The sequence below is a fragment of the Bombus bifarius genome, unplaced genomic scaffold (assembly GCF_011952205.1).
Source record: "Bombus bifarius isolate JDL3187 unplaced genomic scaffold, Bbif_JDL3187 scf7180000007987, whole genome shotgun sequence".
Lineage (NCBI taxonomy): Eukaryota > Metazoa > Arthropoda > Insecta > Hymenoptera > Apidae > Bombus > Bombus bifarius.
Window position 1 is genome coordinate 1,801,702 of NW_022884369.1, and position 22,481 is coordinate 1,824,182.

General features: G+C 43.3%; 1 protein-coding gene across 2 annotated transcripts in view; it reads left to right on the forward strand.

The window, feature by feature from the left end:
• LOC117205292 (beta-1-syntrophin) overlaps positions 1–22,481 on the forward strand; it is a 351,485-nt gene that overhangs the window by 175,220 nt on the left and 153,784 nt on the right. For both annotated transcript variants that reach the window (XM_033443558.1, XM_033443557.1), the window contains exon 3: positions 21,944–22,132. In XM_033443558.1, coding sequence (XP_033299449.1) covers positions 21,944–22,132 — 189 coding nt within the window. The remainder of the gene's footprint in view (positions 1–21,943; positions 22,133–22,481) is intronic.

The window sequence follows — 22,481 nt, forward strand, 5'->3', positions numbered from 1 at the left end:
AGAAGAAATTCTCTCGCGGCTACGTAGCGTTATCATTTATTCAGCACTCTATTCTCTCGACACGGTTGATGTACCGCCACCATTTCGCTTGAGAAACACTAATCACGAACGTCGACCCGCTACACCAGGTTCTCTTCTCCGTTTCCTTCTCGCCTCACACCATCTTCGCGTGACGTCTTCAGCTTTCTTATCTGAGTCGACAGCCTTGCGCGCTGGAAACCGTGACATAATTTTAGATTACGTCCGCGGAAGGGACAGACAGGGGTGGTGATTTTTGTTTACGAACACCCAAGACGCCTCGTTCATCCGGCGGAAACTCCATAAAAAGGATTTGCAACGGGTGGCGCAGGAAACTGGTGTCCTGGCTCGAGACACCTTCTTCTTAGGCGGTTTCTCTTACCATGTTTCTCTGACGGTCGTCGACAAGCTTTCGTCCCCATTTTCCAGCCATCCTCACGCGACCAGGCTTTTTGTTCCGCGGCTCTTTCCCGTCCGAGCGAAATGTTTGGGTTGTAAAATTTCCTTTTAGTGCCTTTGGGGGCTTTGTACGGAGGCGCGAGCGACACGGGACGAAGCAGAAGAACGGGATCATGGAAGGCGGGAAAGAGAAAGAAAGGAACAGTCGAGAGGAAAGGGGAGACCAGGGACAACGGACGTCTGAAATATTTAATATCGCAGGGTCCGGCTGAAAATCTGGCTTGCCGTACCTATCGCGGCCTCTTTCCCTTTGTTCTCCTCGCCCAGCCACCCAGTGTCCTCCTTTTCTCTTCCTCCTTGCCACCGTAGTTTTAAACGCCGTGTGATTTATTTCGGGAAAAGCTGATGCCGCTCCGCCGCTTTCTCGTTCCGCGACGTCGCTTCGGTTTCTTCGTTTTTTCCCCCCACGGGGCGTATCTCGTTGTTCCTTGAAGCTGTTATATAATTTTCTGCTCGGAGAAATCTCGCAGTTGTCGGCGGTTGCATAACTGGGAAGTCATACCGTTGAATACCGTTGATGAAGAAATTCTTCCTGGAAAAACAAGCCAGACTGTGATATTGTGTGGCTTGTCTGTGAAATTTAGACATTTTCAGGGACCATTGAATTAATTTGCGTCGAACGTAGGAACAGTAGGAACACCGATCAACCATTCTATTGTCAGTCAGTGTCTGAATCCTTCTCGAAGCCGTGGTTGAACCTTGGCGCGACGAGATTAACATAGAAATAGCTAGTACCGGTATCAAAGGGTGGCAAACGTCCTCCCAAAATGCCTCATCAGTCGGTCTTGCTCCCTTTTATCGTGACAACCGTGCCGCGGGATTCAAGTACCTGGTCTCCACGGATCTCCGGCCGACATCTTGTCGCTTCTATCGCGTGAAATTTAATGGAGAACACGCCGTCACGTGGCGTCGTCACGGACAGGCCCGGAATTTTGATTGTATCGTATCCACGCGATGATCCAATATGTTCGTCATAACGTGCCGTGTGGCGGGCTATACACCAACCTAGCCGGAAGCGTGCTTCCATGTATTTCGCAACACCCTCTCGATCCCCGAACGACATTTCGCCAGATCACGCCAATCCCCTTGATTGAATACATCAGCATTTATCAGCGTCGAGTTTCACCGGCGCTGTTTGTTTCGTGCTTCTATACCAGGAACAATGGGATGAAACCAGCCCCGTATTTTTCTCCCAATCATCTACGCCAAAGGGTAACTTTTATTTCGATCGTTGAAACACGTTACTACCGGTTCGACACGACACGACCAAACTATCGTGATACGGGTTGAAACTTTCAGCGAATCTTGTTCGCGACTGATAGGCTGATGGGATGTTTTATCGGGGTCTAAGGTCTCCAGGATAAAGAGATAGAAGCAGGGAAGGAAGAGTTACGCAAGTTCTCGTTTCCCTCTACCGGCATGTTATTCTCGATCAAAGAAATACCGTTTCGACTGCGTTATGTCGCGGATGCTGAAGCTGCGAGCTTCTAGCAATCTAAACATCCTCTTACGTGGAAAATCGAAATATTCAAGCCAGCCGGAAAAGCAATAGGGATAAACTTACCCGGGATCCATCGTGGAAAAATTCGGAGTCGTAGGATGACGACGCTACCCGCGGTATCGCCCTCATGTACAGCAGGTGTGTGTATACGTAGTACAACCGTTTCTATTGAATTTATTTCGGAGTTGGCCGGCGCACGTTGCTGATTGCAGCCAGGCGAAAGGGGTTGGCGAGGTGGTGAGCCGACCTGTACCCGGTCGTTTTGCTCACCAGTCACGTATTCCTGCATCATTTGCTATGGGTTTCATACCGGCCATAACTCTACGGATATATCTTCCACCCCTGTCAAATCCCCTCTCCCCCTCGATGCAGCTCCGCAGTTATCCTTCCTACGATGTAGTAGCTGTGCAAGGTATCTTGCGAGTGCCGAGGCTCTTAATCTAAGGCGCATTCATCGAAACCAATCCACAACCCGGCGAGAGACGGTGGTGGAAATTAATCAATCCTTACGCGGAGGCTACGTCAATCCCGATGTCGTCACGTCGTATCGTCGAGCAGAGCTTTCGATTCTCATTCACCGTCCTCGCGTATTATTAATCCGCGAGGGTTCTACGATGATGATGCGTCGAATTTATCTCTCTCTTTCGTTTTCTCGTTCTCTGATTGTTCCCCTACGATTGTGTTTCTCGTTATTCCCTCTTCCGTTCGAATCCATTTCCTTTGTTTGCCGACGAATTGTATCTCGAAGGTAATTTTAGAAAGGATTGAATTAGCGATATAGCATTACGATCGTTCTGCAGCGCAAACTGGATGGAACGTAAGTAGATTTGTAATGTTAGGGAATTTATGTATTTACCTAATTTTGAAGAAGTATTCTGGAAAGTTTACATTGCTGTAAAATAAGATCGAATATTTCAAAATGTTTATTGTATATAGAAATAAGTAATATAGAAATAATACGTAATAGTATGTATGAATAAAATACAATATATACGTAATTCGTAACTCACATCGCGTTAATAACACACTATAATACGTTAAAGGATCAATTCTTACGTCATTCTTATTCAATAGCAACAAATAAACGATCAAGTTATTCTAAGAGCGCTTTCAAACTCGGTAATATCGTCAATATTTCGAGCTTCTCAACATCATTGTGTAATATTAACAACATTGTATTGATAATAAATATTGGCCCTTTTAGTTGAGAATCTCGAAATATTGACAATGCATCTATATTGATAGTCTAAGAGCGATTAGATATAGGTTTAAAGATATTTATACTTGGCGCGCTTTTGTTTTCATTTATATTCGCGCGCCACTAGAAAATGCTCGTCACGCTTCATTTCATAGGTTGGTAACAGTGTCATTCGACCGCGAAAGCCGGCACGTCGCGTGTATTACGGTGTCGTACATCGGTGAAACAATTCTTAATTTACATCTTTTTGCTCGAATCTTCTTAAGAGTATCCGTTACGTCAAATCCATTGTGTATTCAGTGACAGTGATAATTAATCAAACTCGTGTATTATTATCTTCATATCGCGTAATTAAGAATCTAAAAATTTAGCGTCTCGCATAGAAAGTGTATTACGTTGCATATTTCGTTCTGTCCTCCCAAATAAGGTTATCGTCCGTTCCAAAGTCGTGTCGATTGTTTTCGTCGTAATTCGAGTACGACAGCCGAAACATTATATGTTTTGTGTTTCTTATACGTTGTCGTGAAGCGGATAATCGTGTAGGTTAGCTTCTTGGCGATGTAATTTCGACGAAGTTCGTGTCTTCTTGTTACTTGGAGGTTACTGGCACATCAAGACCCGTTTATTGCATTTGTCGGACGATGGAGGAAATTCTGCAGACACATGTAAGTAATTCATTGCGCCAATATTGACGTTAACCGTTCGAGTGTCGAGACGCGACGAAATGTAGTTTGCATTTGACACATGTGAGGTGTGAAGTAGCGTGCATTTAAGTCATACGTGTATATTTTTGTCAGAATTCATGTAACTATTGATATTTGTTATAATACGGGTGTAGTTGATTGGTATTTTACATTTTTCGTATTTGACGTTGCATTTCTGCGTCCGCAAACTAAGCTAGCTAGCTTCGGAGTGATTAGTAATACGCTAATCTTTTTAATTATTTCGCCATAGATGTTGATATTATCATTTTATTTTATTTATGTTAACATATATACATATTTATATATTCTATTGTATCCTTAATTATATACGTTTATTATGTTATATATTTTGATTTCATTTTTATTATATATGTATAGATATTACAGTTATATAACGTGTGTTACAAATACACTGTAAAATATATCGGATGCAACAATTTGAAAAATGCTGGATTTACCGACCACTCGTACAATTTTATATTCGTGCGTCTGCCATTCCAAATGCATCCAAGTGCGAATTATTTAATCAACCCGCAATTATTCACGTTTATATCATATTAATCTGTCCGCTTAATATTCATCTGTGAATCGATCTTGAAACCGATATACTCTTGGTGGACGTGGCAACATCTCGAATTAATCGTCCATGATCATCCTGATTTTTCCTTCTTTACCTGCCGTTCGTCCGCGTATTTTTCTCTTTACCCTGTTGGTTGCATCTCTCGGTACGTGTGCTGGGAAAAAGCTTTTCCGATCGCTAGCGCGTCCATCGAATATCAATGTCGCCGGCGAGACCCCCGTGAGTTCGAGCAGCGGAAATGTGTCTGTAGCAAGAAGGATGGTTACATCGTCGTTGCTATAGAGGACGCGGGGGAGTTAATAAGCCGGAAGGAAGGTAAGGGGACCGAGGGATAAATCGAGCGTGCCTTAAATCCTCAGTCAAATTTCGACGTTCTCGTTCTCATGCTTGCAGTTTTTAGCATTCCTCGCGCGCCTCTTGATCCTCCGGTTTAACGAATGCAAAGTTCACCGTGCAACGAATCGTATGGTATATATTCGGTGGATACAGTCGCAGAAAGATAGAGGAGAAACGGGTACAGTATATTCTGGAAAACAGAAGAATCGTATAGTACTTGCTTTTTTCGAAAGCGACGAACGTTCCTTTCTCGTCAGAACTTCGTATTCATGAGCATGCGCTCGCGTAACCATGATAGGATTTAAGGGGATAGTTTATTAAAACGCGCTGGGAGGTTATACGATCATCACGGATGCAGAGTGTGTGTTCGGCTGAAGTTTTTCGCCGATGTATCGCGTTACAGCCCCCACGGAATCCGCTCGTATAACGATATGAACACTTGGTAAATCCTTTCGTAGGTAGTACGTGCTTGTTGAGGAAACAACTGCAATAATGCTATCATAAATTCAAATTATTGCGGTTGCCGCAAGATCTTCGCTGCCGCCATCTCTAGATCGTACAGCGAACCACGTCCAAGCTACCAACTTTACTGCACGGTCTTCCGATGATCTTTAATTCCTTATTCATCGTTCCAAATGGATTCTCTGCAATTATTGTAGCTATCCGCTGTCCAAAATCCAGGTACGAGTATCGTCTTAAGTATGCAGTTTCTGCTTTTGACCGTGTAACAATTTCCACTTATTTATGATCGTACTTTCTTCTAGTACAATTCTAGCACACGCACGCGATCCATAGATCATCATCGAAACATAGAGAGTTCCTCCACGTGTTCCCTCTTCTTTCGTCGTTTATCAGCGGCCACGCGACGCCGAGGTTACTTCTGTCTCGAATGTGAAGCGCGATAAATATTAATGAGACAGGAGTCATTGCGCCGGAATGGAACGGCGTACTCGCGGTCTACGTGTGTTTGTCGAGCGTGCAAGACGACACGACGGGCAGACACACGCGTACCCGCAGATGTGTACACTAGATTTACCGTCTTGAAACGCAATCTCGGCTAGATGGTTACCTGTAGTGCACGGTACACGACTACACGCTGCTCTCCTATCTAAATAATTACGATCTCGTGAACGACGTTTGCTCGCCCCCGTCTCGCTTTCAAGCCGTCTGCCACGTGCTGTTTTTTACACGACCGTTTCCACCTTGGCGAAGGAAGAGAAGAGAAAAGAAGTAGACGTCAGAGAGGATTTTCAAAGTAAACGATCGCGCGTTAGATCACTGACCCACCTTGCGATCCGTTCTTTAGAGACTTGTAACGTTTTACCGTATATTTATCGTGTTTTCCATACTTTTCCCCGGTTTTTCATCTTTGATCTCGGCCGGTGATCTGAGATCGAGGAAAACTCGTCTGAATCATGAGTTTCCCTCCACCGGTTCGCTTTTACCGGTTCCCAGAAAGCTAGGGAACGATCGAAGGGTGAAAATATCGTAGGGCTTGATAATCAAGCGGCAGCCAACGTTGGTTTCTCGTTTAAAAACCGAGTTTTCTTTCTCGTGAACGGGCTCCCGCTGGGGAATCGACGCGAGCCAATCTCTTATTGCGCGCCATTCCTTTCGCTTTAGCAATTTCCTGTGAATTTTTATTTGAAGCCCGTCGAATCCGTATCGAAACGTGAGCGGCATTCGTCTCGGGACCACGACACCGTTAATGTATTTCCAATGAAGCTCGATGTGACTTTCACGGACTGGTAAGTTGCAGCGACGACTACGAAATATAATTAAGGGAGGGAATATTTTTCGTAACACAGAAAGCGCAACGACGTCGTTTCGTTTTCCTCGTTTGTTCGCCAATGTTCCGTCGTATTATATATCGCGTTAGATCGCGTACTTTTCTTTGTTTCTTAACATCGAATCACGACATTGAAATAGAAAACGAGAGACGCCGTTGCTTTGTTACGTTTCTTCGGCTGCCACCAATATTTAATAACCCAGTCACTGGAACAGTGACGCATAAAATTAATTTTCGCGCACAAAGTGATGCGATGGTATAATATAAAATGAAAAATTCCAACGTTAACCAGAAACCATTATTTTTCAAACGTCGCAACTTTTCTATCCTCCTGTTTCCTCCATTCTCTCACTTTTGTATTGCGTTGCGGTAGACCTCGCAATTGCAGCTGCGACAAAATAATTCCAACGGTTCACCTCTAACACCATTAACATGTAACAGAGAGACGAAAAGCAACGCGGTCGTCGTCGTCGTCGTAGGTCAGTAAAATCGTTATTCCGTAGCAGCACCGTTGAACGCGCGCGTTTCTCCGCTCTGTGGCTTCGCGGAGGAAATATTACGCTCGTCCGTTCCACGTAGCTTCCGTTGAAAGTGGCGACGTTGCGTCACGCATACGGTACGAGTCGGTTATTTCACGGAACGCGTCGGGTGGTTACAGGTTTCTTTCTTTCTCGGTCGCGTTTGCACGCGTCACAGCCACACGAGGTGTTAAACGAGATGGGACGGGGAACGACGACGTTGGAAAGGGGTTGCGAGAGTAACAGCACCGCGACGAATTAAGGGTGACTCCTTTGTCTGTCTGCGCTACGGCTCGGGTCACGTATCAATGGTTACACACGCGACATGGGCAACGACGTGGCTCGGCCGTGTCTGTCCCGCGTGTCGAATGCAAATAACATTTTATTCGTATGCTCGAACGAGCCCGAACGAGCTCGAACACGCTCGGTGTGTTCTACCTCACGGCGCGGCGATTCGATTTCCGAGAAGCTTTTAAGCGCGCCGCGCCGCGACGACTACGCCGTTAGCCGGCCGCGCAACAATTTTCCGATCGGATTAATGGAGAGCTCGGTTCGTTGCGAAGAATATAATTGTTCGGTTGTGCCGGTCGAACGACGCCTCCCCTCGGATTTTTGTCATGCAAAAAAAAAAAAAAAAAAAAAATAGAAAAAATAGATAGGATAGATAGAAAAAGAATAAAGGATATAAAAGAATGAAGATAAAACCGCGCACCCTGTCGAAAAGTCCTGACTAGAGAGAGCGGCCGTTTGCTGATAAAACTTCGTGCGCCGTGTTAAAAAGGCGCGACCTGGTTATATACCTACGTTTTTTCGGACGCTTTCCTAGCCTATTAAAAGGCTCCACCGAGCCATTACAGCGGGGCAAATTCGTATGAAGAGATCCACTATCCCATTCTTTCTTCCTTTTTTCACTATTTCACGTTCGAGCATGAAAAACCCTTTCCATTGTTAGTGGCGGCACACTTTTTGGTCAGCCAGTCTCATCCTCCCATCGCATACGTGTCGTGATAACTCTGCGAAAATTCTTCTTTTTTGTTCCGTATATTGTTCCCTCGGTTTTCCACTACTCCGATAGGGATATTTAGAAATTTTATTCGTATGAATAACTCTGGCCCTCTTACCTATACTCGTACGTTTTATGTAAATTCCATGCATCCATATTTACGCGTACATATACGTACGTATATATCGCTCCTCGAAGATATTTCGGTTGCTATAAGCGACACGGTTCACCGCACTGGTAAGAGGTAACAAGTGGGACCCAGTAATGATTTCAGCTACGTCTCGTTCGAGCAGAGTCGGATTTCCGGCGGATTAAAAGGTGGGATAAAAGGGAACGAGGAACAATCTATTCCGCGATATTCGCTCGGGAAAATGTCCGTAGGATGGGTCTCGATCCGGAGCTTCGACGGCGAGCTGTGATTTCGGTGGTCGGTCGACCCTGTGTGTAGGGTCGTTTAGATAAAAGGAAGGGAAAGGCACGATATTGCGAGCGGTATCTCGCAGCTCGTCCTGGGACCAATACCCGTTTCGAACTCTTTTCTCTGATTCGCGACGAGATTCGAACCCTTACGAGGCGAGAAGCCGTTCCAGTCTCGCTCTCGCGCCCCTTCACCCTTTCTCTCTCTTTTCTTTTTCTTTCTTTCTCTGTCTTTTTGCACAACGCGCTCGTAAAGCCTGTGTTCGCCGAACGACACTCTCAAAGGAATCCCCCGCGCGCACACCATCAGATTCCACGACAGATTTCTGAGTTCCCCGCAAATCTTAGGCTGTGCCTTTCCAAGGGCGAATCGTGAAATCCTCGTTGCGGGGATTTCGATGCTCTCGTGAGTCATCGCGATTGTTCTGCCGCACCTTTATTCTTCGATAAGAATTTACGAAGCCATGGAACCTTGGCGAGAGCTACGGGGGCCTTGACGTTATTTCGTTCCTCCACCTTCAATCGTTTTCCCAAGAGTTTGTCGAGAGGCGAGAGTAGGTGGAATTTGTTAGATTTAACGAGAACCAGATTGTTCTTTTTAGAAATAGTTTTTGTAAAGGAAAACGCATGGCTGAGAGCTGTTAACCAAGGTTAAGAAAGAGCGTGCGACGAAAGACGAAATCTTTGCGATGCAAATGACAGGACGCTGAAACTCCGCTTGAAACTTTAAACGTTTCGCTTTTCTTTTGATCGTCGTCGTCGACGACGGCCAGCCCTTTTGAACTCGAAACAATGGTCACGATTTAATGGAAACGGAATTGCAAGGGGCCAGAATTGCCGGTTGAGTTTCCAGTTGAGTTTCAGTTAAACGGATAGATTCAACGCTACGGTGCTGCCGTGCAGCCCTCGAACGGACGAAGAAATTGTACTCGAGGTGCGGCCCTCGGGATTAAGGAAACTAGCTTTTGTCTTTTCGGCTGGCGTACACTTTGCCCTCCTCTCCCTTGAACTCCGTGGAAATTTTCACGGTTGAGGCTGCCTTGAATAAACGAGAATTTTGCTCGCACATTGCACAAACGACGCCGTTGAAACCTGCCGACCCTGCATTAACTCTTTACTCTTAAGAGTCCTTTGACCCTTTGCCCTAATTCTCGCCATTCGTTGCTCTGCTATCATAAGCGTCGAGCAGCGTCCATGTTTCATCGGAGATTTGAATTTCTTATTATTAAGAATTCACGCTAAAACCTCGGAATTTCCGCTGTTCCTATTAAATTTCGTGGAAATCCGACATTTTTTCGAAACGAAGTTGGGTTATTCCATTTTTAGGATAGAATAGCGAAAGGTTTTCATCAGAACTCGTTCAGGGGAACAGTATACCGTTGATTCGTAGCAATTTCGAGTTTCCATTAACTTCAGGAGGTCGCGGAAAAACGGGGCGATCGGAGGCAGAAAATCTCTCGTCGACGCGATTGCTGGGCGCGTCGCGTCGAATTTCCAAAACCCGTACGCGACGAAAATTCCAAAGTTGTCGGGTACAATTAGCGACGTCCGCAGATGTATCAAGTCCCACGGGACGACGAGATGTACGTACGTAATCCCGGAGTTCAGATCAAGGATGATCACAGCGGAATCACGAATCGGGAAAACCGATTCGGTCCGTTTTCTCGTGGAAAAATAACTGGTATCGAAGTTGTCGTTCTGAATGCGAACATCGCCGCAAAGAGACGAGTCGCTTCACTCGAAATACATTCGCGAACGATGTGACTCGAGAGCTGATATTTTTCAAATAACAAAAGGGGTACACGGAATATTAAAATAGACAAAAGATTGTACGTACGATTTTGATGATTCGAAAATTATCAAATTTATGCGCCTGTTATCTGGAGTAGGGTGTAGTATCTTTGAAAGCTGGCAAGATAACAGAATCTTAGTATTCGAAACATCCGAACATCGCGGAAGTCTGGAAACGAAAGAATCTGGCAAGAGCTCGAAACACGCCGGAGAATATTCTTCGAATTTAAAGAATTTCACGATTGGGGTGAGCCTGAAATCTTCAACTTTATCCTCTGAACGATCTTCTTAACAATCTGTTCAACATCTGTTTAGAAACTTGTTTAAATAATTATACGAACAGTGCAAGTCTTGAACATTTGTATTTTACGAGAGTTATGAATCCTTGTGAGCATCGCCGGGCAAATATCGGCAATTTGTCATGTGGGCCCCTCTTAACGTTGCAACCCTGTTGCATAATCCGCCGTAGACGCCTGTGCGCGTGTTAATGAGAAAGAAGCTCGTAAATTTGCCCGACGTACATGGCGGGCTTGTTGAGTGGAATTCATTAGAAAATACGCTTTTTCATCAACGTCCGACTACCTTTTTAATTGCTATTTTCCATGGCTTCTCGATACCGGAACTTTTCCAATATAATGCGCTTTTGCACTACCGGTGGCACCACTTTATCCCTCTCGTGCACGGTCTTTGGTTTCTGTCGGAATTTGCTTTGGTTTCATCGTGCGTGGTTCGAGCAACTTCATTGATATTTAATTACTCGTTAGAAAATGGTAGAAGCCTGGTGATGGTCTGTATCTCGTTAGAGATGCCGATTTAATACATTTTTGTTTGTACAGGCTGATGCGAGGGAATAAACAAACGATTCGCGCTGCATTTCGCGTTTGTAAAGGAGATACGGATACAAAGAAAGGCGTATCCAAAGTTTTGATCAGAAGCGTAGCTGCATAGATATGCTGGCGTTTCACAGGTTGCTGATATATTCGATCTATCGTAGGTACATTCGTAGTCAGCTGAGCGTTGCGAAATCGTGCTGCCCCTTTTCGAGCACAAATTTCCACGAATTTTCGTGTCTCCATGGAAAATTAAAATATTTCTACGTGTTGGCGCTTTTCATTTCCCGTCAGAGACATTGACATTTCCGTTGTCGATCGGTACGAACTTTCTAACGCCCTTCATCCCCTCTTCATCCGGTGCTCTCGATTTTCAAGCTCCTGCATACATCCAGCCGCCCATCAATCAAACGCGTGGCGCCTTTTTCCGCTCGAAATCCCAATCGATGCGAAACATCGCCGACACCCTAGGCTCGTTTGTCCGCGAGCTACGTCGAGGGGGTTCTCTTAGCAGCTCCGTGAATCACCCGTTTCTGCCATATTCGTCGGTGTTCGCCGAGTAAACGCGCTGATGGAGGATTTATATTGAGCGAAGGAAAAATTCAAGCGTACCGAATGGATGTGCAACGATATAACACCCTGTACTTGTCGTCGGTGGCCGGATCTAAAGAAAAAGCACCGGTTTATGGTCGTTTCGTCGCCCTTTTTTATCCCAGGGATTCGTCGACGAACCAGCTACCATTCTCGCGATCCTTGGAAATTTATATCCCGCCACGTTCTCGCGAACGATCGACTTCCAACGAGGCTTTCGAGAATGTCTTTGCTACGGCGGGGTTCATTATGCAAAGTTGCCGGGAATTATAAGCGTTTCGGCTATAATTGAACGCTACGGACGGCGTATAAAGAAGCGGCCAGCTCCATTTAAGATAACAACGTTATCTTCAGTTCCTCTTTTTCTTCCTTTTCGTTCACACGACACTCTCTTGTTTACGATCAATGAAACGATACCGGGCGAATTTACATTTTAATGCTATCGCGGAACGAGTACGCGCTTGTAAAGCTGCTGCCCTATGTTCTCGCATGGCCTTACGCGCAAGTAGCTCAACCGTTCGCCACTCGCATGCCCTCATTTATTAGCAGCCATAAAGCATTTATTGCTGTCGTGCATACAAATTAAGCTGACGTTCCGTCTCGTCCTCGTCTTTACGATCGAATTTCAACCGGACGTTCGATTCGCCCTGCTTCCATTTAAATTAGCCCCGTGCCATGCGGCTTAGGCCGAATCGAGATTCAATTGGAATCAGCCGCGATAAGAATCGGAAAGAACAGACGTCAACTTTATGAATAATTGATGAGACTCGTTAGAATTTCCACGAAGGCCAGGTGTTTTATTTGACGATGTCTCGCGGATACCAATGGAACTTATTCAGAGACGTGAACTCCATGGTTTCGATCGTTCGGAACATGTATATTTATACAGAGTTGCTACGTGGTAATTCTCACCTAAAGTGAGACGTCTAAAGAAGCGTTCGATTAAATTACCGAGCGTCAAGAGGAGGTATCGGATGATATCCAGGGATGCAGATATCATAAGAAATGCTTAATAATATCTTTGATTTAAGTGTTTAGTTATGAGAAAAATAGACAGACGTCAATTTTATGTGGAAGTTTTCATTAAAATATTAAACGTTTTTTTCTTTGCGAAAATAAGAATCTGATTCAAACATAAATATTCGAAGGATAAATTTATATACGGTACATCACGCAATTTCTTGTCCGAGTTTTACAGGTCCTCGACCTTCTGTGAATTTGTTCGCTCGATCGATTTTACGATCTCGTTACATCGTAAAAACCACCTAACCTAAAGTTAGATTCGTGATCCTTTCACGGCTTCAATTTTTGATCGAATATCCAAATTTTATTGCGAGAACGTCATGTTCGGATCAAACAAAGCTTTAGCACTTTTTATTTACGATCGAACAAATAGTTGACAGATATTTTATCAAGGTATTTCTTGTGCATGGCTCGCGTTGGCGAATGATGACGATAACCGGTGAACACGCAGCGTTTCTCACGTTACACGCGCACCGATAAATCGATTCAAATAGGGAGAGCTTATTCTCGAGGGGAGGAACGCGTTTCCGTAACCATAGCTGGACCTAATCTCCTGCAAGCTATCATTTCCTGATATCTAATTGTTTAGAAGGGCGAAACGATACAGATAAATTTGTTGCCAAACATGTATCTACTTCTTACTATTTTTCGTCAAATTAATCGTACATTTTTAGATACGAATAAATATATAAATTCATTACGCGTTGCAGATATGTACTTGTATTTAATCCTCTGTAATTAGTATCTGTTTTGCTTGTGAGAAGAGGAATGATTTCATTACAATTTAATTAAACTGTAGAGTTTCATCGTGATTAATAATTAATTCTCCATAATTAATTCTCAACTAATGCAAAAACTCTATATTACGAATGAATACGAGAATTTTCTACTTATCTTTATAATTACACGTTCTTCATCTACGTAAATAACTCGTCCTTTTTCCACTGATCACCAACTTCAACTTGGACTCGATTCGCGGACGAGCATCGTGATAAGGCTTTGCTGAAGAGAGAAATGCTTAATCGTCGCGAATGCTTTTCGAGCGAGGCTATGACGAAATAATGAAGGGGGTTGGAAAGCAGAAAAGGAAATAAAAGTCTGAGTAAAAGGAGAAGGACAGAAGGCGACGATCTTCGTTTCATTTTCATTTATACTTATTTCCTTGCCCGTCACATTGCAACTGCCGCCGGACGTTCTAGTGATTCGCATTCGCCCGATTAAATGCAGTATATATACCGTCGTCGAAGAAAACGACTGCCGCGGCGCCGCCCGTTTGGATTTTTATTTTTGCTCGAACGGCCGACAGTCTGCCGTACCGGGGAAAATTCGAGCCCTCCTTCCTCTTTAATTGCGCGATTTCCGCTGCTAGATTGCTCTTTGTCCGGGTAACCGAGACGCTCCGTTCGGTTTTTCAGATTTCTGACATCGTTGCGAACTGTCACATCGCATTACCTGTTCAATCAGAGTTTTTAATTTATCTGCAGACAATATAGAGAGTGTCAGAGAGTTGTTATTTAGTAGAACACATACAGGTTGGTTCGCCAAAGTATGTTCTTGAGTTCTGACGATGTAAAAAATACTTTCTATGCAAGTACAAGATGAATATCCTGCAAAGAATATTTTTCTTCCAAGCTCATCTTTTTCTAAGTTTTAAAGTCCATTGATGTGTTTTGCATGTATTAGGTCGTCCGAAAAGTTCTTTTTGTTTCATAAGGAAATAATGGATGCACAACATTTTCCGTTTTATATTATTTTATCGAATTACGTATGATCCATTCTGTTCTATTAAACTAAAGATCACGACGTTTGACAGATTAGGTTTCATGTTTGTATAAAGATGCGTTGTTGTAAAAGACGCGTCTATAAAAGAAAGACACTTTTCGGACAACCTGATAGATGTGTATTTTTCCTTTTGCATGTTGTAATTAATATTAAAATGCATTCAGAAATGTTAGTGACATAACTTTGTTGTATCATTGCGAATACCTAAGTAAACATATTTAAAAAACCTGGCCGCAATTAAAATTGTAAAAGACATTTATTACTTACTTTTCGAATGATCGTGTTATATTAAATGCTCAAACTGATGCCCCTCCGTAAATATGCGTCACCTGAAACGATGAGTGACAGATTCTAACGATCCGTAAAAACGTTTGCAAGCTTCTATTTTCCCTTCGCCTTTTATTCAAGAATTCGCTGTATCGAGGAAAACTGTTTTCCGTCAAAAGGTCATCTAAGTATAAAATTTGGAAATTTCTCTCAAATTCTTCGATCGCGTATCAATTAATGCGATGTCCGGAAGTAATCAGAGTTAACAGTATCGTAAAATTTCTGGCTCGCGATATACGTTTAGTAAAATAGGGAAATGTCTAAGGCAGTTTCTCCAGTTTCCACCGTAAGCTGGAATCGTTCGGACCCAACGAAATCCCGAATAAATTTCGGCGAAGAACAGGTCGTATTGCCCCACGAAGGAAATTTGAATGTAAATCATACGATTACGCGAGAGCCGCGAAAAAGGGGTAGATTCCCGGACGTTTCTTATCCGGAGGCATCCTTCCTCGGTCGGCGAATAAAAATCTCGAGGGATCAGTCGCGTTCCCGTGACGACCCAGGCGTTTAATCTAACGAAACTTATCCCGAGAAGAAAGCTCACCGAACCGGTAACATCATCTTATTTACCGGATCAAATACAATATTACACGGGAGAAATATCGTATCGATAAGTTCACGGATTCTTGTCAATTTTAATTTCTTGCTACCTCTAACAAATGCATGTAATGGCGTTAAAAATTGAATTGTAGACTGATTCGTTTGCGATAATGGAGCGTAAAATGCAATGCTTCCAGCTACATTCCTTTTTAATTATTAGGTTGACAATTGTTACTTATTAATCCTTGAATAGCTAAAAACAATCCTATTAGAGCGTCGATCTGAGTGTCATTTTAATTTCCATATCGTCCTCCGTTTATTCTTGTATTCTTCCAAATTATTGAAGTCAATCTTTATTACGGTATCGTAGAAATAGCGTTTCATATAATATCAAATGTACAAACTCTTCCTCGTTTCTGTCGATTGATGCAAGAGAATTGCCTAATTGCTTTTAGCAGCGTATATTTTCACTTTACGAAGTGAAACATTGTTCCATCACGAATGTTGATAATGTTGGTACATAGAGCGTAAAATTTACGAACGTTTGGCACGCTCGCTGCCGCGTCTCGCGGATTCGTTCAATATTCATGCCAGCTTGTTCATGGGAACAAGATCATCTGTACATTTTTCTGGTGGACACGGGTTCCAGTCTGAGCCAACGGAATAAATCGGCTTTGCCAGTGTGCATAGCACGTATAAGGAAGAGCCGCTCGTAAATAGCGAAAGGATTCCCGCGTGAGAGGATATTTTCTGTTCTGGCGTCGCTGCAAAGTGCCGTTTACCACCTGTCGATCAAAGTACCGGGACCACAGGTGGCGAACCCTTTTAAAGCGATTCATCTCGCCTTCTTGATCATCCTTTCGCGTCTCACTGTCGCGTTATATTCCAGTAACTTCGTTTCGCGTGATCCTACATTGATTCGAGTATCGATCTCTTGGTTGCGGCAGTAGATAACACTGCCGAAATCACATGTTTCGCTCAGGACGCCACGAGAGTATTTTTATTATTCAAAGCATATAATGGCAAAATAATAATAAATTGATGATGTAAGACAACATTCTTCCCCAATGGACCGTTTATCTTATTGGTGGTCACGGGTGACTACCGTGGCACCTTGCTAACAGTTGATAGCGACATATTATAACAAGGCTTCGTTTATTTCAATAAACCACTCGCATTCGTTATTTCGTCGCAAGCAAACCGTGTAGAATATATTGTTGAAACGTGTAGAAGATATTAGTAAACAGTATTTACCCATTCTATATGTAATACTAAGGTATGTTCACACTTCTAACTTCAATTATATGATTGTAAAGCAGCATTTACGATTATTTTCTAAGGTGTGTTTATAATAATATTCGTAGATTACCCCTCAAAGGTATGGATGCAAACACAGTGCACCGTTAGATGCAAGATTTGTTAACATTTTTTTTTATTGATGTTCTAATAAAAATGTTTAATTGTTCAATGGGGCAGTTTTTATTTCAAAGTATCTTCTATTTATCGATTATATTCAAAGTGCCCTAACTGTCAATTTTCATACAATTTTTACAATTGTAAGAAGTTCAAACGCTCCGGTCACCAATGACCACCGTGGCAGTCAAAGTGATAATGACATACGCCAGTCGCACGTGCGTTTCCACTTTGGTCTCTGATGCTTCCCCGGATTATTTGTATTGAGATATGTATAATTTTATGTGCTAGACTAGATTAGCTGCATAGTAGTCATACATGTGTGTGAATATCAGTGTGTGGAAGAATGTGTGTGCGCGGCGTTTCGAAAACAATGAATGTAAACTGTTCAGTCGGTTAACAGTCTGGTATGGAAGAAGGTGAGACAAAGAAAGTGCTGAGACGCGTGCAAGTGTGTATCGATGAATATCTTTGAAATCGTTTATCAAATAAATATAGTATAACTATTCTAATATAAATTCTAAGTGTAAATTTAGTGCTCCTATGCCATTATTTCGGCTATTAAGATCGAAAATTCTAAACAATTTGTATTCTGTTTAAAGCTTTTAATTCTGGCTAATAATGTACCTATAAATACGCTGTTGTAATTATTAGCTCGAAATTTGGCGATAAATGAAGCGACGGTGTAGGAATATATCGGCTAATAGCATTACGAAACTAGAATTACATTCGACAATAACATAGAAATAATACAATATAACTCTCTCACTCAACACAATTCAATTCGCTTAAATCTTATCTAATTTTACACGATTCATACGAGATTCTTTCATTTTTCAATTATACTACGTTCTCAAAAATCTCACATCAGCAATACGTATTCTTGTCACGTGGAATCTTTTCGTAATTCCTAATAACCGTAGAATAATTATTTGCTCGATTCTTCATCGTTCATCATCCCCCCGTGTTCTTGTTCTCACAGTAACAAATTATCAAGATTTCACGTGTGCTTCGTTCGAATTCTCCAACAAAGTTGTCCGGCCCCATACGTTTCTAGCAAAGTCTAAGAATAGGTCGATCGAGACGATCCATTCTTCATCGGGATTCGAATTTTAGAATGGTGCATCGATATAGCTACCTACCGATCTGGGATAAATTTCCGTGCAATTTCAATACGAGATGATTCCCCTTGTAGACGCAAGCTACCCTTTTTTGTCCCTTTCTGTATACACGGGGCTGTGCCAAGGCGGTGGGATAAGACGAGCGGATGGTTGCCTCGCCGGATATTAAAAATATCTTCCGTCGGCAGCGGACAGCGATCGACTTCCGGTTTATTCGTTTTCCTCTTATTTCGAACGCGTCCCCGGAGCTCGATCGGTCGCCTTCAAACTGTCCTCGTCTCTTCTTTCTTCTATCTTTCTGACTCGTTTCTGCCGATGTTTCTTCCATACCGTTCCTGTTATGAATTTTGATGCACACAAACGATATATGATACACCTACGTATCGTATGATACTCGTACATATCGGAGAGACCAGAGAAGTTGTTGGAAGTTGGCGAAGTTCGGAAAGATTCGAACGTTTAACTAATCCTAATGCGGAAATTGATTCCATTCCCTAAGGAAAACTAATGTTCTACCTGCAAGTTGTTCTTAGAGAGTTGCTAAAGTAGATTAGCAGTAGCGAGCTCCGGGGATGTTGCATATTCCAGAAACCAGCGTATTTTGCTGTAACGTGGTCTCGTTGCGAGTGTCTCTAATTCCGAAGATAAAGTCCTAACAGTTCTACCATTCGCATAGACGTATCTTAATAGAAATTCCAATTACCTGCAGCGTTCTAGAGTGACTCGATAGACACCTATTTTCATGATTCTTTAACTCGTCTTTCTACCACCAATAATCATTTTATAAAGCCTGCCTCCTCCCACGCCCACTTAATTGATTTGTTGTTTCACGATTTAGTCAGTTATTCGGCTTTTCATTCCGCTCTCGTCGCTTTTTTGTTTTTTTTAAGTGATACACTCGTGTCGGGTAATCTAATCAGAGGAATATTTTTCCGAGTGGGATCTCTTAATTATATTAATGGAGCGTTAAAAAGTAGCGTCAACGTTGGACGCCACTCATCGAGCTTTGTGTCCCATTACCTTTGTGTTCCCTTTCGAGACCGCACAAACAAAAAGCGTATTTCGACTTTCAAATATTTTGTGGATTTCCCGGGTTTTTCCTCCTTGACCTCTTCTCTGGCCTCGAAAACGTTACTTACTGTTTTCTCAGAGTCACTAACTGCTTGTTTGTCGTCTTAAAATCTCCCAGGATTATGAATAATTTGGATGCAAATACTTCGACAACGTCGTTCGTATGTCAATCTATACGTTGCAAAAACTTTTCCGTGCTTTTTCCTAACTTGTTCATTATTCTATATTTGGATGTCTGCGGAAATTGAGAAAATAGAAAGAAGGAGTTTAAATTCACGGATACAGACGATTGGATATTAAATAAAATTGTCGGTGGAAAAAGTCGAGGATGATTTAATCTGCTAAATTGAAGAGCTGTGTTAACAAAAGAGAAAAGGAACAGGATAATAAGGGAAAAGAAAATAGCGGAAATGCACCAAGGATAAATGCTTAATTTATTAAAGTGATTAATTTGTAAGATATTTAGGTGAAAAGGCTCATTTACGATCCCACAATCGTTTGTTATTAGACTTAGTTATATAATCGAACAAACGCTTGGCGATATCAAGATCGTTCCTCTTGCACGATTCATCCTGAAATTCACTTCACGCGCGAAAATTATCTAGGGGAGAGCCGCGGATTTCGTTATCGGCCGCGTCGATCGAGCGAAATTGCCAGCCTCGAGAATGGGAGGGCCAACGACGATCGGCCTCGAATACGCGATCGAAATTATAGGTGGCCGCGTTCGGTGAAGCTCGTTCGCTCGCGTGTCGAACGCGCGCGGAAAATTGCACAGCAGGTTCCGGTCGGTGCGCGGCCGACCAGAACGTTTCGAGTTTTTGCGGACCACACGACGATCGCGCTCGTCCAGACAGAATTTTCGACATACCAGGATTCGGATCTCGACTCGTGGCTTTCCAAAATTCCACGAAATCCAAGTAAAAGCGTATGAGCGTAGTCCATATTCGATATTCGTTTTTCGATGCGCCGACGTGATTTTCAGGCAAAATGGTGAATGATAGAAGTTTTTGGAATCCGGTCACCTGGCTATCCGTGTGCTTTACAATATAATCGATGTTGCCAATTTCCAGGCTTACAAAAATGTTCAATTCGATAGTTCTGGAAATCAAACGTTTGCAATTTGTTTTAACGGCAATCGCAACACTCGTAGAAACAGAGACAAGTATTCTCTAACCGGAGAATTATCGCGGATCACGATGCGCTAGGATAAGAACGTCGATGACCGACGACCAGATTTATCCGGCCAATATTAGCGAATGAAATTCTATGGTGACGCGAGCGGTAATCCAATTGGATGGAAATCGGGGACAAACAGTCGTGTCGCGTACACGAGCGCGTCTAATTATTAATAATGCGACGAATCACTGGACAGATGGATGGCTGTTTGCGCCGCTCAGTGAACGAGATTGGTTACTCGGGACTTGTATTACGACCACGGTGTACGTCGCTTATCAATGGGCATCGTTGAAATTGCTACCGTGTTTACCGAACCAGCCACGTTGTGCACGATGAGGAAGAAAAGATTCTGTCGGAGCAGATAGATTGACAAGCAAATGGTTATGATTAGAGTTTGCGATGAATGAAAGACATTAGCGTGTTCGTGTGCCGCTGATTACCTGAGAAAATTTGAGTAAACTACGTCCATCAACAACGCTGCTATACTATATTCTCCATACACATACATACACACACACACATACATACACACACCCACACACATACACACACCCACACACCCACACACACACGTGCACGCACGTACCATCGACTTCTGCTTCTAAAAAGAACTAGTCGTAAACCCACGGTTTACTCCGTATAGATCGGTAATTTCGGTAACGAGAATCGGAGCACGGACGGAAATTCCAGGACGAGGAATAGGAGGGCCAAAAGGCCGGTCGATATTCCACCGATCAGTTCGATATTAAGCCACGTCTTTCCTCCAGGAGAACGTATCCCGACTTTACGACCGGTTTTTACGGGATTCCTGCGAATTCGCCGTTCGCCCGAGGGTGTCGGTTACTCTGCCACCCTCTGAGCGTGTGTTACATGTTTCAGTATTTCGGTTAGCTCGTGTCAGGATTGCAGACTATTCCCGCGCACCTTCGTATCCCCTCTTCTCTTCTCTGTTTTACCACTCACCCCTTATCGTTCGTAGCCCCTCCTGTGCTCGTGCACAGTGTGTTCCTTCGAACTTTAACGAGTTTGTCCTATATGTAATCGCGTCGGTGGCACAGCAACGTCGAAACATCAACGACAAATTGGATTTTGAAACAGTCTGTACGTGACCGCGGTACCGTATCTCGCAGACGCTTCGATGGCGAAACAGAGATCCGGCCGAGGTACGATTTACGAGGCTCGCCTCGGCCTGTTCCACTGTCGGCCAGGTACACGGCAAATTTCAAGGCTGGACGCCGTAAAAACACCGAAGAATCAGCGTTCCCCTACCTGCACTACTTATGCATCATCCACGAAATGGCGCCTGGTTGTTCGTGACTCCTCATCGAGGGGCTGCGATCTAAGTTGTCCGAAAAGTTTTTTTCGTTTTACGAGGAAATAATAGACGCACAACGTCTTTTGTTTTATATTATTTTGTCGAATTACGTATGATTTTGTTCTGTTGAGATAAACACCGCGACATTTCACAGACTTGGTTTCACGTTTGTATGGAGGTGCACTGTTGTAAAAAACACGTTTGCGAAAGAATGACATTTTCCGGACAGCTTAATAGATTTTGATAATATCATCGATCGGTCGAAAGTTTAAGGCTGAATCTACTTATAGAGATAGAAATTTTCAAAAACAGAAAGCGCTGTTGTCAAAATCTTGGCGTTTTCATCTTCTCTCAGTTCCATTGTTTTATTTTCCACTAAAGCGTACGATTTTGAATGTCGAAACAAAAATCTCTCACAGTTGGCCATTTTTCTGTTGCAGTGAAATACCTGAGGGAAGTGACACCGTATTTTAGGAAAGCTTCGATCATCCAGGAGGTTGGCTGGGAGCTGCAGCGTGGATTCCTGAGTGCGACTCCTCCGCCTCCAAAGTCACCACCGCGAGCGGATACACGTTATCTGCCGCTGCAACTCTGCAGACTCACCAGGGCTCATCCTTCCTCCGATCCTGGTAAGTTCTTCCATCTCTGCGTTATCTACGTACACGCGTTGCTTAATTCCTGCCGCGACATCGAGCGCGGTTCGCCCGACCGAACGTCGCCGAGGTGAACTCGACGAAATTGTTGAACGGGAGCGTGAAAGCGTAAAACGCATCGACCCAACGACAAACGCGAAAATGTTAATTAACGTTGCCCCCCCCTCCCCCCCGTTAAATGAACGGTTTCACGCACTTGCTAGCCCTTCTGTCATATTTCGTTGCTAGGTTTTATTCCGAATTGAAATGCGGTTTTCTTTGGATAGGACGTTGGATGTTTCGTAGATCAAATCTTTATCCTGCAATATCACATTCGTGAAGCGTC